The 12784-nt window shown below is 37.0% G+C and overlaps 1 protein-coding gene across 1 annotated transcript in view; it reads left to right on the top strand.

Moving 5' to 3' along the window:
* Window positions 1–12784, top strand: part of LOC125237311 (lysine-specific demethylase phf2-like) — a 77336-nt gene that overhangs the window by 18378 nt on the left and 46174 nt on the right. Inside the window, exons 12-15 of the mRNA XM_048144300.1 lie at window positions 1526–1727; window positions 2970–3120; window positions 4539–4762; window positions 6165–6298. Of these exons, the coding sequence (XP_048000257.1) occupies window positions 1526–1727; window positions 2970–3120; window positions 4539–4762; window positions 6165–6298 (711 nt within the window). The remainder of the gene's footprint in view (window positions 1–1525; window positions 1728–2969; window positions 3121–4538; window positions 4763–6164; window positions 6299–12784) is intronic.

Below are 12784 nucleotides of genomic sequence, written 5' to 3' on the forward strand. Positions count from 1 at the left end.
AATAACAAGATACAATTTAACATGCAAAAGTATTCATCAAAAAAAAATTAACAGACTATGTAGATTCTAACCCCCTTATTCATAAACGTTCACTAAAGTTATCAAGCCGATAAAGTTCGTTTATCCCTTTCTATCACACCAATACGTCGGAAAGGGACAAACTAACTTTATCGGCTTGATAACATTAGTGAATGTTTATTAATAATGGAGTAAGCCTTCGCTTGACGTGGATATACACGACCAATGTAAGGACTATTAATAAATAATAATATAATAATAAATATTGGGGACACCTTACACACACAACTTAGCCCCAAACTAAGCAAAGCTTGTACTATGGGTGCTAAGCGACGATATACATGCTTATATAGATAAATACATACTTATATACATAGAAAACATCCATGACTGAGGAACAAATATTTGTGCTCATCACACAAATAAATGCCCTTACCGGGATTCGAACCCAGGCAGGCAAGTATGGTCGCGCGATAAATGATAAAACTTCAGGCCGTCCCTATCGTACTATTAGTAAGTGCGAAAGGGACGGCCCGATGTTTTATCGTTTATCGCACGACCATGATTGCCTGCCAGGACCGCGGCTTAGCAGGCAGGGTCACTACCGACTACCGACTGAAATAAGCCGCGAAATTCAAATTTTCTATGGGACGATACACCTTCGCCCTACAACTTCAATAATTATGTTTTCAAATGGTTATGACTGGTAATTTTTTGTCTATGTTCGTAATGAGGCTAAACTTTTAGCTTAGGGCCCCCCACATCTAGCGTCTGGTTTGTTCGTTGTTTTCATCTTATTTAATTTTATTGTAATTTTTACTTCTTTAAAGTATCGTATATTATAATAAAATATTCGATTTCTATCAACTGATGGAAATGTCATTTGAATCGAAATGATAGACTCTGCTACAGCACTAGTTTAAAAATAAAAATTAACGATAAATGACATGATAAGTAAATGCTGTGTGATAAATTAATATCGTAAAATACTCACTAACGAAGATCCGCAAAAATGTAACATTGTGTTAGATTATGTTTCAAGTAAGCGAAATATTGTTTTTAAGTACTTGATTTTTTAAAATATTATTACAGGATTTTATTTAAGATTTCATTAGGTTGCGCGAGTTTACGTTTTGTGGACGATGTCATGTGTCAAAAAGAGGTTCTTACAAATCCGGGACAATAGGTACTTTGGAGTACTTACAATGCAAAACTTGAAGTACTTAAAGCTTAAAATTTAAAATCTCTATTTTACTGACTACCACTCATAAGCCCTAAATCGTTAGCCAAGTGTTCTTCCATTTGAGCTACGAAGACGCCATCCAACACAACATGGTTCTGCGTGATAAAATAATTATTAAACATAGTTATCTACAAGGAATAAAGGAATAGGTTTTATCACATTTTTCCTTACAATAAAGGATCGAGGGATATTCCGTACATAGTTTACACATGTAAAGTTTTTCTCTTTTTCTCTTGTATTATAATAACGAAAACTATTTTCCAGGACTTCAAAATAAAGAGCCACATATCCCCCAACAAGGCCATAGCGAAAAAGCCGCCAGCTCCAAAGAAATCGCTGAAACTGACCCTGCCCAAGCCTATTATGCATATGGCGCAACCTGACGAGTTTGTCGAGGAGAAGATATACGCCGACAAGTTCTATATCGAGAATAAGGAGGTGGTCTATGATAATAGGTATCCGCAAGGTAAGCAGAATTAACAAATATTTTATGTCATAGACATATGTAACTACGTATAGACTGATAAAATCTAAGAAAAAAAACGTACCTCAGTATCATACAGAAAAAGGTACGGTGGCCTAGATGGCATTACACCTTTGGGGTACGCTCAGCTAGATGGCGCTATTATTCATATTTGACATTTTGACACATATCAAGCTAAGAATATGTTGTGTGAAAGTTTAAGCCTGTGTCGAGAGATGGCAGTCTATGCACTGTGATTACACATTTTACTTCGACAGTAACTCTCTATAATACTCGATCCTTTTTGCCATGGTTCATGGGAGCTGGACCCCAGGCTTTGACAATGAATCCCAAAATTTGGCGTAGTTTCACGAAAAGAACTGCCATCTGACCGAAGGACAATTAGGCCTTTTTGGGATTAGTCCGGTTTCCTCATGATGTTTTCCTTCACCGAACAGTGACTGGCAAATATCAAATGACATTTCGCTCATAAGTTCCGAAAAACTCACTGGTGCGAGCCGGGGTTCGAACTCGCTACCTCCGAATTGTAAGTCACACGCTCTTGCATTGTAGCTAGACTACCTGCCTCTATCTACACTTTATTTCTTTATGGTGCTAAAACTAGAAATCTCTACTCGTGTTTTCTGGGTCGATTTTTGGACAGATTAGAGTTGCAAGCAAAGTTCCTATTTGTTTGTGGTCGTGGTTGGTTGAGATAATATTTCAGGCGAAATTTGCCCAAAAGTATACAAACGACATCTTTTTTATAAAGTTTAGATGTATAGACTCATGTAATAAGACATGTTGAACATTATTGTATTGATGTTGATGCCATATTCAATCCATATGAAACAAAAACATCTCGAAATTTCATTGTCGATCACAAACGCACGGCCGGCCGGTTTCCATCCTTTCTTGGTAGATATTCCGCAAATTCGCACGAAGCGCTTTGCTTCTTCTTTTCTTATGCGCACTGCCAAGGAGTGGAATTCCTTGCCGGCGGCTATATTTGTGAGCTCATATAACCCGGCAACCTTCAAATCAAGGGTGAACAGGCATGTTCTGGGCGAGCTCACTCCTTCGTAGGCCTTTAGCTAGTCTGTGGTCAAGAGTAAGCCCATTCACAATAATAAAACGATTAAAGTCAAAACTTGAAACAGTCATGAAAATCGGTTAAAATCTGTCATTTAATTTCTTTCACATTTACTTGAAAATAAGTTTTTTTTTATTAATTTTGTTTCGCAGGTATAAAATACGCCAACGGTCTCCCAGAAACGAAATACATGGTGGAAACCAAAGAACCCCTGCCCGAGAAATATACCTTCCAACATTACGAAGAGCCTGTGTACCACGATCCGGCTTATGATAGACAGGATAAGAAGATGATGAAGATCAGGTATGCGTTTTATTCCCATAGCCCGCGGCTTCGCACCCGTTCATTCTAAAAGGCATATAATTAACCGGGCAACTAAAATATTAAACAGGAAGTTATGTCGGGCATACAATAATATAATTTGGCTGTGTTTTAATATTGTGGCGACAAAAAAAATATATGAGCCTCAAATATTTAGCATCATTATTATTGAAAAAACGGCAGCAAGTTTCAAGCGACAAAAATAATGCCGAGGAACATTAAACAATACTTTGGCGACTAAAATAAAAATTGGCAATTAATTTTATATTTTGTGCAATGTCACAGTTTCGTTTTCTTTCAACCCCTTACTTGCCAAGAGTGGCACTGAAGCTTTAGTAGTTTCATGTGCTCTGCCTACCCCTTTATGGGATACAGGCGTGATTGTATGTATGTTGTATGTATGTATATTTTATATTAATAGACAGCCGTTTTCCTATTAAACTGTATCTCTTAAATTGTTTCCAATATAATTATTCAGTTGCCAAATAAATAGTTGGTACTCGCGTCTGAATAAACCGTAGCCGTAATGACATTAAAATGCTACCTCATATTGAAATATTTTGAGGCCCCATTTTAGTCGCCAAACTATTATTTTTGATACCCATTTCTATGGTTATTTAGTCGCCCGGTTAAATACGTGCCATTCTAAAATCGCGGAATGTTCCATAAAAACTTCTCCCCGTTTTAGAAGTGAGGGGTTAGAAAGAGACAGAAATGGCTTATGTCACTCTCCATCTCCATATATTTCGTGCGAAAACGGTCATAGAAGACCTACCCTCGATTCATTCAAATTTATGAAAGCCAAGAGTAAAGGTTTGAAAAAGACACATTTTTAGGGTTCCGTAGTCAACTAGGAACCCTTACAGATTCGCCATGTCTGTCCGTCCGTTCGTCTGTGGATAATCTCAGTGACCGTTAGCACGAGAAAGCTGAAATTTGGTACCAGTATGTCTAACAATCACGCCGACAAAGTGGTGAAATAAAAAATTAGTTAATTAGTGTAAAGTGGGGAGTGATTTTCTTTTTTCATTTCAACGCTAACGTGTGATGTATTGTTGGATAGGTATTTAAATTGAATAGGGGTTTACGCAAAAAGAATGATATTGTTAATATTTTCGGAAATACACGCTCCAAAATAAAAAAAATGTGTCTCCTTTAACTTTTGAACAATAAGTTAAAAAAATAAGAAAAATATCAAAGACGAAGAAGAAGAAGATAAGAAGAAGAAGAGAAGGAGAAGAAGTAGATTTAAACACTTTCTAGGAAAATTTTGAATTTGGCAGGTTAAACAGGCTTTGAAAAAAAAAATACGGACAACTACGGAACCCTACACTGAGCGTGGTCCTACATGCTCTTGCCCGGTTTTTCTAAAATAATTTAATGATTTTCAATTTCTACAGCAACTCCCCACCACGAGAAGAGCAACCGCCTCCCCCCTACAACCTTCCCGAGCACTCCATACTCAAGTCCCACCTCGTCAGAACAGACAGACCGGCGCTCAAGCCTATACACCAGTGGACCATCTCGAAGAAGGACCTGGGGTACCAAGAGGAACAGATATTGTTCACTAATGAAAACCTGCAGGCTAATATGAGGGTTGAGCAGGACATCAATTATGGACCCGGTAAGGAATCGATGGAAAATTTTACGTTGAAGAAACGTTAGCGCGATGTAGGATTTTCGTCGCGTGTAACAGCGCCATCTACAGAGTTATTCGGTAAACCGATTATAATGTGGCCCCTTCCTTTAATTTTTTCGAGAAATGAGATTGAGATGTTTCAAATATTGATACGAAATCCCATGGCTGACGAATAGGTGCTGAGGCGTCAAACGCCTTTGCGTTTATAAATCTACGTTGAACAAACGATAGCGCGATGTAGGATTTTCGCCGGACGTAACAGCGCCATCTAGCGTGGTATTGTGTAAACCAACTAGGAATGCGGCATAAGTTTTGAATTGCATTCTCAGTAACTAAAGCCCCATTTAGATGGTACGAGTTTCTCGCCTCGAACGTACGATTATCGAAGTACGAGAAAAAATATCGTATCATGTAAACTATGCGTACGATATCGCACGAAAGGGGGCGATAATCGCCTTGCCTTTGATATTTGTATGTCTCCGTGTAAACAAAACACATATGCGAGAATCGTATACGAGTTTATACGCTACTCAGTCGAAATGAATTCAGTAGAAATCATGTAAAACATGGTGTTTTTATATTTATAGCTACCTCTCAGTAACTGCTAAAACCAAAAATAAATTTGGCTTATTAATATTATACAGTTAATGTTTACCTACTCACATTTTACCCCATATATCTATGGGGCAAAATGCCTACTATAATTAAAAAAAAAAATGTTATTTATATTCTATGTTTAATAATATCCTAAACCTAATCGCAAGTGTCGCAACCAAGATTTTATTAGCTAGGTAACGCTACAGTCGAAATCATTATTTTCCCTATTGTATATTATTGAGACCTTCATAAATCATTTATAGTATTTTTAATATTATTGGGTACTATTCATCTTAAATTCAAATAAATCCAAGGTAAATTATACCCAATATTATAAAAAAGCATATAATATCATATAAGTTTATAATTAATTAATTAGCAACTAGGCACGCAAGTTGACAGGCAAAACTCGTATGAAAATCGGTTCGCTCCGATTCGTACGATAATCGCACGTTCGAGAAAAAATGTCATACGAGAACCGGTTTAGACGAGTCGAGAAATGTTATGGAAATATCTCCCGAAAATTCTACTCTCCGTCTAAACTATTTCGCCTGGCGATAATCGCCTGGCGAGTCTCGCATACGATACTCGTATGCGAGTTCTTATTTCTCGCACTAATGTAAACGTTTTCGTACGATACTCGCCAGGCGATTATCGCATACGATAATGTCATACGAGTTTCTCGACCAAGACGGGCGAGAAACTCGTACCATCTAAATGGGGCTTAATAATGACCGTAATATAGTGTTTTACTGATAAACTCATTTTTAAAGTAAATGATTGCCCACAGGCATGTATTCAGCAGAGGACATCCAGCAAGACTACCAATACTCAGAGGCGGCTAAACCAGGGTCGTACCAGCCTGAATATGGGTACCCTACAGCGGCTTATTCAAGGCTCGAAGCTCCAATGCAAACTGTGCAGGTATGTAAATAACAAAACTTACATGTGTATTGTGTATCTTAATATCAGTTTTAACACATATACTATACATACTGCCAGTCCATTTGCTACAGATATGGAAAACAAGTTGATCGTAACGTTTTTGAAATTTGGTAACTCAGACAACGATATAAATGATATAAATACTAAAGACTTGGGAGTCCACAGAGGGATCCATGACTCAGGAACTAATCTGTCAACAGAAATAAGTTTACCGGGATTTAAAATCAGGACTATCAGCTTCACAGGCAGGATCACTACCCGCAATGCAAATAAATGTACATACAGATGTGCGAAAAGATTTGCCTTCGTATTGTTACGGAAACGTACGAACGTGTCATGCTATTTCAGTCAGTCTCAGTACAAGATGTACTGACATTGACTGAACTAGCATGACAAAATCGCCGTCCATAGAAATCGCGGGCAATGTAGTAGTAGTAGTAAACACTTTAAGAGGCCTTATTCCTAAAGACGAGCGTTTTTTGCAAAATAGAACCTTTTTCATTCAAAATTATAAAGAAACTATAAATGATTATTAAAAAAATGATAATGTTCCTAAAAGTACATATCTTAAGCTAGAAAGTCAATTGGTACTACTTTAAAATATGTCTTTTTATACTTCCGAAAAATCAGTTTTTTCGGAAGACGTTTTCAATTTTCATAGTGGGATAGCTCGTTTAGAATCGTGATTGTGCTGTTAAAAATGTTATTTGGGGTAATAAATGATCACAATCCTATTTGTTATATCCTGTACGAGTTAGCTAATACTTTGACATTTTAAGATTTACTTGAAATGGTGGATAAATAACCTTCCGTATCCTCCCCATTTTTTCGATAAAAAGAGGTTTACATTATGTATTTTTCCTGCGATTCCTGCATTTTTTGTAACTCTTAAATAATATTATCCTAAACTAGAACTTCTTATTGACCTATAAGAAAAAAATCATACATATAAGACATACCTTTCTGTCGATAGATATGTTTTTAAAACACCTAAAATTCGAATAAAAGACACTGTGCTAACGCGAGCCCGCTCAGTCTGCGCCGAGCGCTCGAAGACAACGGACCTGCGTTTGATCGTCCGGCGCACCTAGCTTTCGTAAGCAGCTCGATAGTTCCGAGAAGTGCCGTAAACTGCGACTAAACAAATCTTGATCCTTTTTACACCTTATGCAATTTTAGCATTCGACATGCTTTTCATATGATTTTGGATTTTAAGTTATACGTGAAGTTTGTTGAGAGTTTGAATTATTATTATATTTTGGGACCAGGATGAGGTTCTGGTTCTCATGATGATGGAGTCAGGCAGGAGATGTTCAACAGAACTGCTATTCTACTTATCATAACTCCACCATGTTTGGGCTCATTAGATTTGGGCTGATGAGCACCATCGATCTAGATGAGGTCCAAGGTCTCATGATGGAGTCAGGAGGTGGTCAACAGAACTGCTATTCTCCTCATCATAACCCCATCATGTTTGGGCTCATTAGATTTGGGCTGACGAGCACCATCGAACTAGATGAGGTCCAAGGTCTCATGATGGAGTCAGGAGGTGGTCAACAGAACTGCTATTCTCCTCATCATAACCCCATCATGTTTGGGCTCATTAGATTTGGGCTGACGAGCACCATCGAACTAGATTAGGTCCAGGGTCTCATGATGGAGTCAGGAGGTGGCCAACAGAACTGCTATTCTCCTCATCATAATCCCATCATGTTCGGGCTCATTAGATTTGGGCTGACGAGCACCATCGAATATAAATAAATAAATAAATAACCCCATCATGTTTGGGCTCATTATAAATATGTGGAAGGTCGTTAATAATAATAAATGTTTTATTAGGGTACCCCTACATGTAAAGAGGGGGCAGATATTTTTTTTCATTTCAACCCCAACGTGTGATATATTGTTAGATAGGTATTTAAAAATGAATTAGGTTTTACTAAGATCGATTTTTGATAATTTTCATATTTTCGGAAATAATCGCTATAACTTTTGAACCATATGTTTAAAAATATGAAAAAAATCACAAAAGTAGAACTTTACAAAGACTTTCTTTGAAAATTTGTTTTGAACTTTATAGGTTAGTTTTTGAGAAAAATACGGAAAACTACGGAACCCTACACTGAGCGTGGCCCGACACGCTTTTGGCCGGTTTTTATTTTATTTTAATACTTTTCTGTGCTATTCATACATAGCCACCCTAGGGGATTCAGTATTGACAGCTTCTTTTTTTCTTTCTGCATATATTTGTTTCCGCTTTTAAGTTTATTGTAAATAAGACTGCTTGCACTTACATTGAGATTATAATTACATAATGCTATTAAATTAAATCTAATGAAGCGTTGTTTTATTTCCTAAATCTCAAAATCCTTTAAATCGAATATGTATAGTAATGAGCAAAAATTTTACCGCAGGCTTTCCAAACCGACGATGCTTGATCAGCTACTTTTAGAACGAACATGTACACCGTGTCCAATAAGTCCGAATACTCACATTTTACCTCAGTTCTAAAGATATAGGGATCACATGCCATCAAATTCTTATTTAAACTGATAGTAAGGCGGCGGAATTGAAAAAAGTCGTCTAGTTTTGAAGTTGATGTGACTGGAGAGTATACTGCTGACAAGTGGTATCGTTGTGATCGGTAGACTTTACTGAGTACGAAATAATGACTTGTCACTTTCTCAGACTGTGGGGGGGTTAACTATGACGTCACAAAGATCGCAGTCCCGGGTTTCAATTTTTTGCCAATTTGTCTAGAACCCCTTATCCAATTTTGAAAAATGAGGTGTCGATTGAAAGCGTATAACATGCTGATTAAGATTTATTATATGTGAAGAGTATAGTTTTGTTAGTTGTTTTTTAATTAATAATAATGCAAAAAATACTTTTTTTTTACTCTCTTTTTTGATTTTTGTGACTCAAAAAGGCAATGAAAACGGCCACTTAGCTAAAAAATATGTTATATAAATCATTTAACTACATTATTAAGCTATCTGTTGCTTTTTAAATTTCTACGATCGGATAATAAATAAGCAAACTACAACCACATACCTGTAGGCGGGGAGTACCGCTTGACACGCGTTCCCATACATTCGGCGTCTACCAAATTACACCTCGCGCAAAATTCGTTTCAAGCAGATATACCTCTAATCTTATTCATCGTAACCTATCAATATTGGTATCATTTGAAAGTACAATTAAAGTACTTTAAGAAACAATGTCAATCATTTTCATAAAATCAATAATCGCCAGTCTGCGGTGGTTACAAAGGAAAAAAGTGGGTATGCAATTTGACTGGTTTCCTAGGTTTGATACCCTAGACGAGTTTAAAAGGGGAGGTAAAGGTGACATATGGGTTGTTCTCTGGCCTAAAAAGCTATACAGAGGGTCAGGGAGAAAAAAAACTAGGGTTTAAGTTTAGTTTTAAGTTATTTTTTCTTTTATTTGTTCATTTTATTGTGTTTAATTTTTTTGTAATTTTATCAAGGATACACATTGGTTTCTTTTGCTGAAAATTCCCTTTTTTATGAGAAATGTTATGAATTTCATGGCATTTTCCGATAGAGACTAAAATTAACTTTCAAATAAGGCCACATAATCATACTGATACATAGTCATACCCTTAATATTATATAAGTAAAAGTATGACTATGTGGCCTACTGATACATAGTCATACCCTTAATATTATATAAGTAAAAGTATGACTATGTGGCCTTATTTGAAAGTTAATTTTAGTCTCTATCGGAAAAAGCCATAAAATTCATAACATTTCTCATAAAAAAGGCAACTTTTAGCAAAAGAAACCAACGTGTATCCTTGATAAAATTACAAAAAATTTAACACAATAAAATCAACAAATAAAGGAAAAAATAACTTAAAACTAAACTTAAACCCTAGTTTTTTCTCCCCTGACCCTCTGTGTAGCTTTTAGGCCAGAGAAAAACCCATATGTCACCTTTACCTCCCCTTTAAACTCGTCTAGGGTATCAAACCTAGGAAACCAGTCAAATTGCATACCCACTTTTTTCCTTTGTAACCACCACAGACTGGCCGATTATTGATTTTAAAAAAATGATTGACATTGTTTTTTAAAGTACTTTAATTGTGCTTTCAAATGATATCAATATTGATAGGTTACGATGAATAAGATTAGAGGTATATCTGCTTGAAACGAATTTTGCGCGAGGTGTAATTTGGTAGACGCCGAATGTATGGGAACGCGTGTCAAGCGGTACTCCCCGCCTACAGGTATGTGGTTGTAGTTTGCTCATTTATTATCCGATCGTAGAAATTCAAAAAGCAACAGATAGCTTAATAATGTAGTTAAATGATTTATATAACATATATTAGAGCTACAAGCTAGAGTTACAAGCTATTAGCTCCACGAATCGGGACTTGGAATGCATCTCCAGTTGGAGTGGTCGCTATGGTCTGAAAGTCAATCCGTCTAAAACGCAGGTCATAATTTTAGGTAGTCCTCAGCTCACTGCTCGGATTGACTTTGATAACTTGCCAGCCATAGTGTTTGACGGCGTTCAAGTTCCATTTTCGGTTCAAGTAAAAAATCTTGGTGTCCTTATTGATAGCACACTTTCGTGGGTTCCGCAGATCAGCGAAGTCAGTAGGAGACTATTTGCTTCTCTGGGGTCACTTCGTAGACTTCGTAATTTTTTACCGATTGCCACCAGAATTGCGCTCGCACAAGCCCTTCTTCTTCCAATTTTAGATTACGCTGATGTTTGTTATCTGGACATTACGGAAGATCAGCTCAATAAACTCGAGCGTCTACAAAATGCTTGTATAAGGTTTGTATTCGGCCTGCGTAAATACGACCATGTATCTGTATTTCGAACTCAGCTCAAATGGCTGCCCATTCGACAACGACGCAACTCTCATATTCTTATCCTTCTTTATAATATTCTCTTCAATCCCACTACACCTTCTTATCTTAAAAACCGATTTAGCTATCTGTCTTCTACGAGATGTGCTGAAAAACTTCTCCTTGTCCCTCCATCTTCTACTTCTAAATTCTACATAAACTCTTTTACTTTTCGGGCTGTCCGTTTGTGGAATGCTTTGCCGTTGTATGTAAGATGCGCGAAATCTCTTCCCTTGTTTAAAAATATTTTAAAATCTCATTACCTCTCGCTACCTTGACTTGCCTTTGTACATGTGTATTATATATGTATATATATATATATTGTATATATGTATTGTATATGTGTGTATGCGTTTATAATATTATTTTGGTCAAAATAGTCTTTTGCATATTTTTTTTTTTCTCTTACTTTTTGATGTGTTGAAATAGTTCGAATACCTACGTAATTTTTATGTTGGCACTACCAGGGGCGGCTCACTCCGCGATTCTATTGCCGTGCTACAAGTACATGCCGGCGACCGCGAGTTCGCGGCCTAATCAGGGGTGGCGCGCGTTCTCACGGAACGCACGTTCGCACTTTCTATTTTTATTTTACGTCGCGATTTTTTTTTAAGGTTTATATGCGATGTCCGCGTGTGGAATGGCTAATAATGCTAAGTTAAATAGACAGCATGAATAAAATATGTACCATAGGACATTCTTACACAGATCTACAGTTCAATAAGGCTTGTGATGTTGGAACTTAAACCAAAGTACTGTATATATACCTAGAAAGTACCCAAGACTTACCCAAGTATAAAATTTTATCTGAGTAATTAATTGGTTTTAATATAGGCAACCCTATCATCCGATGCTGCGCACGTGCGGCTGGTTTCTTTGTAATAATTTTGTAGGCATTTAAAAAGGCGGCATTTCGTAAACATCAAATCAGTGGGCCTTCTGTACTTGTACTATTATATATTCTGTGGCACTACCCGTTCATTGTTCTTTGCAATCTGTTTCCTGCTACCCTAAGGTTGTCTGGTAGAGATCGCTTTTTAGCGATAAGACCGCCTGTTGTTACCTGCTTCTTAATACGTTTTGTTTTTGTACTGAATCTCATTGTCAATAAGTGGTGTACAATAAAGTATATATTATTATTATTATTATACTCTTTATTTATTTTCTTTCTTAGGCTAGGCTGTTTATAATATGAATATAAAAGTAAAATACAAAAACACATACAAAACAATATAAAACACATATAAACACATTATAAAAAACCTAACCTAGGGTGCCGCCAGCAGCGGGGCAGGGCCCAAGCTGCCGGTGGTTAGGGCTGCAGAGAGAGGAACCGTCGAACTATCCGTGCTGTGTCCAAGATCACCGCCTTCTGCATCTGGCCCTTGATCCAGCCACCTAGCGAGAGTCTCTTAAGATGTTGGTCGAGACTCTTCGCTATGAGACCGTTCGCTGAAACGACTATCGGAACAATGATCGTTGATTCAACATCCCACATGGCGGTTATCTCGTGAGCCAAGTCTAGGTACTTACTGGACTTGTCCTTCTCGGCTTTCACGAGATTCTCATCATGGGGGATGGT

The sequence above is a fragment of the Leguminivora glycinivorella genome, chromosome 21 (assembly GCF_023078275.1).
Source record: "Leguminivora glycinivorella isolate SPB_JAAS2020 chromosome 21, LegGlyc_1.1, whole genome shotgun sequence".
NCBI classification, from domain to species: Eukaryota; Metazoa; Arthropoda; class Insecta; order Lepidoptera; family Tortricidae; genus Leguminivora; species Leguminivora glycinivorella.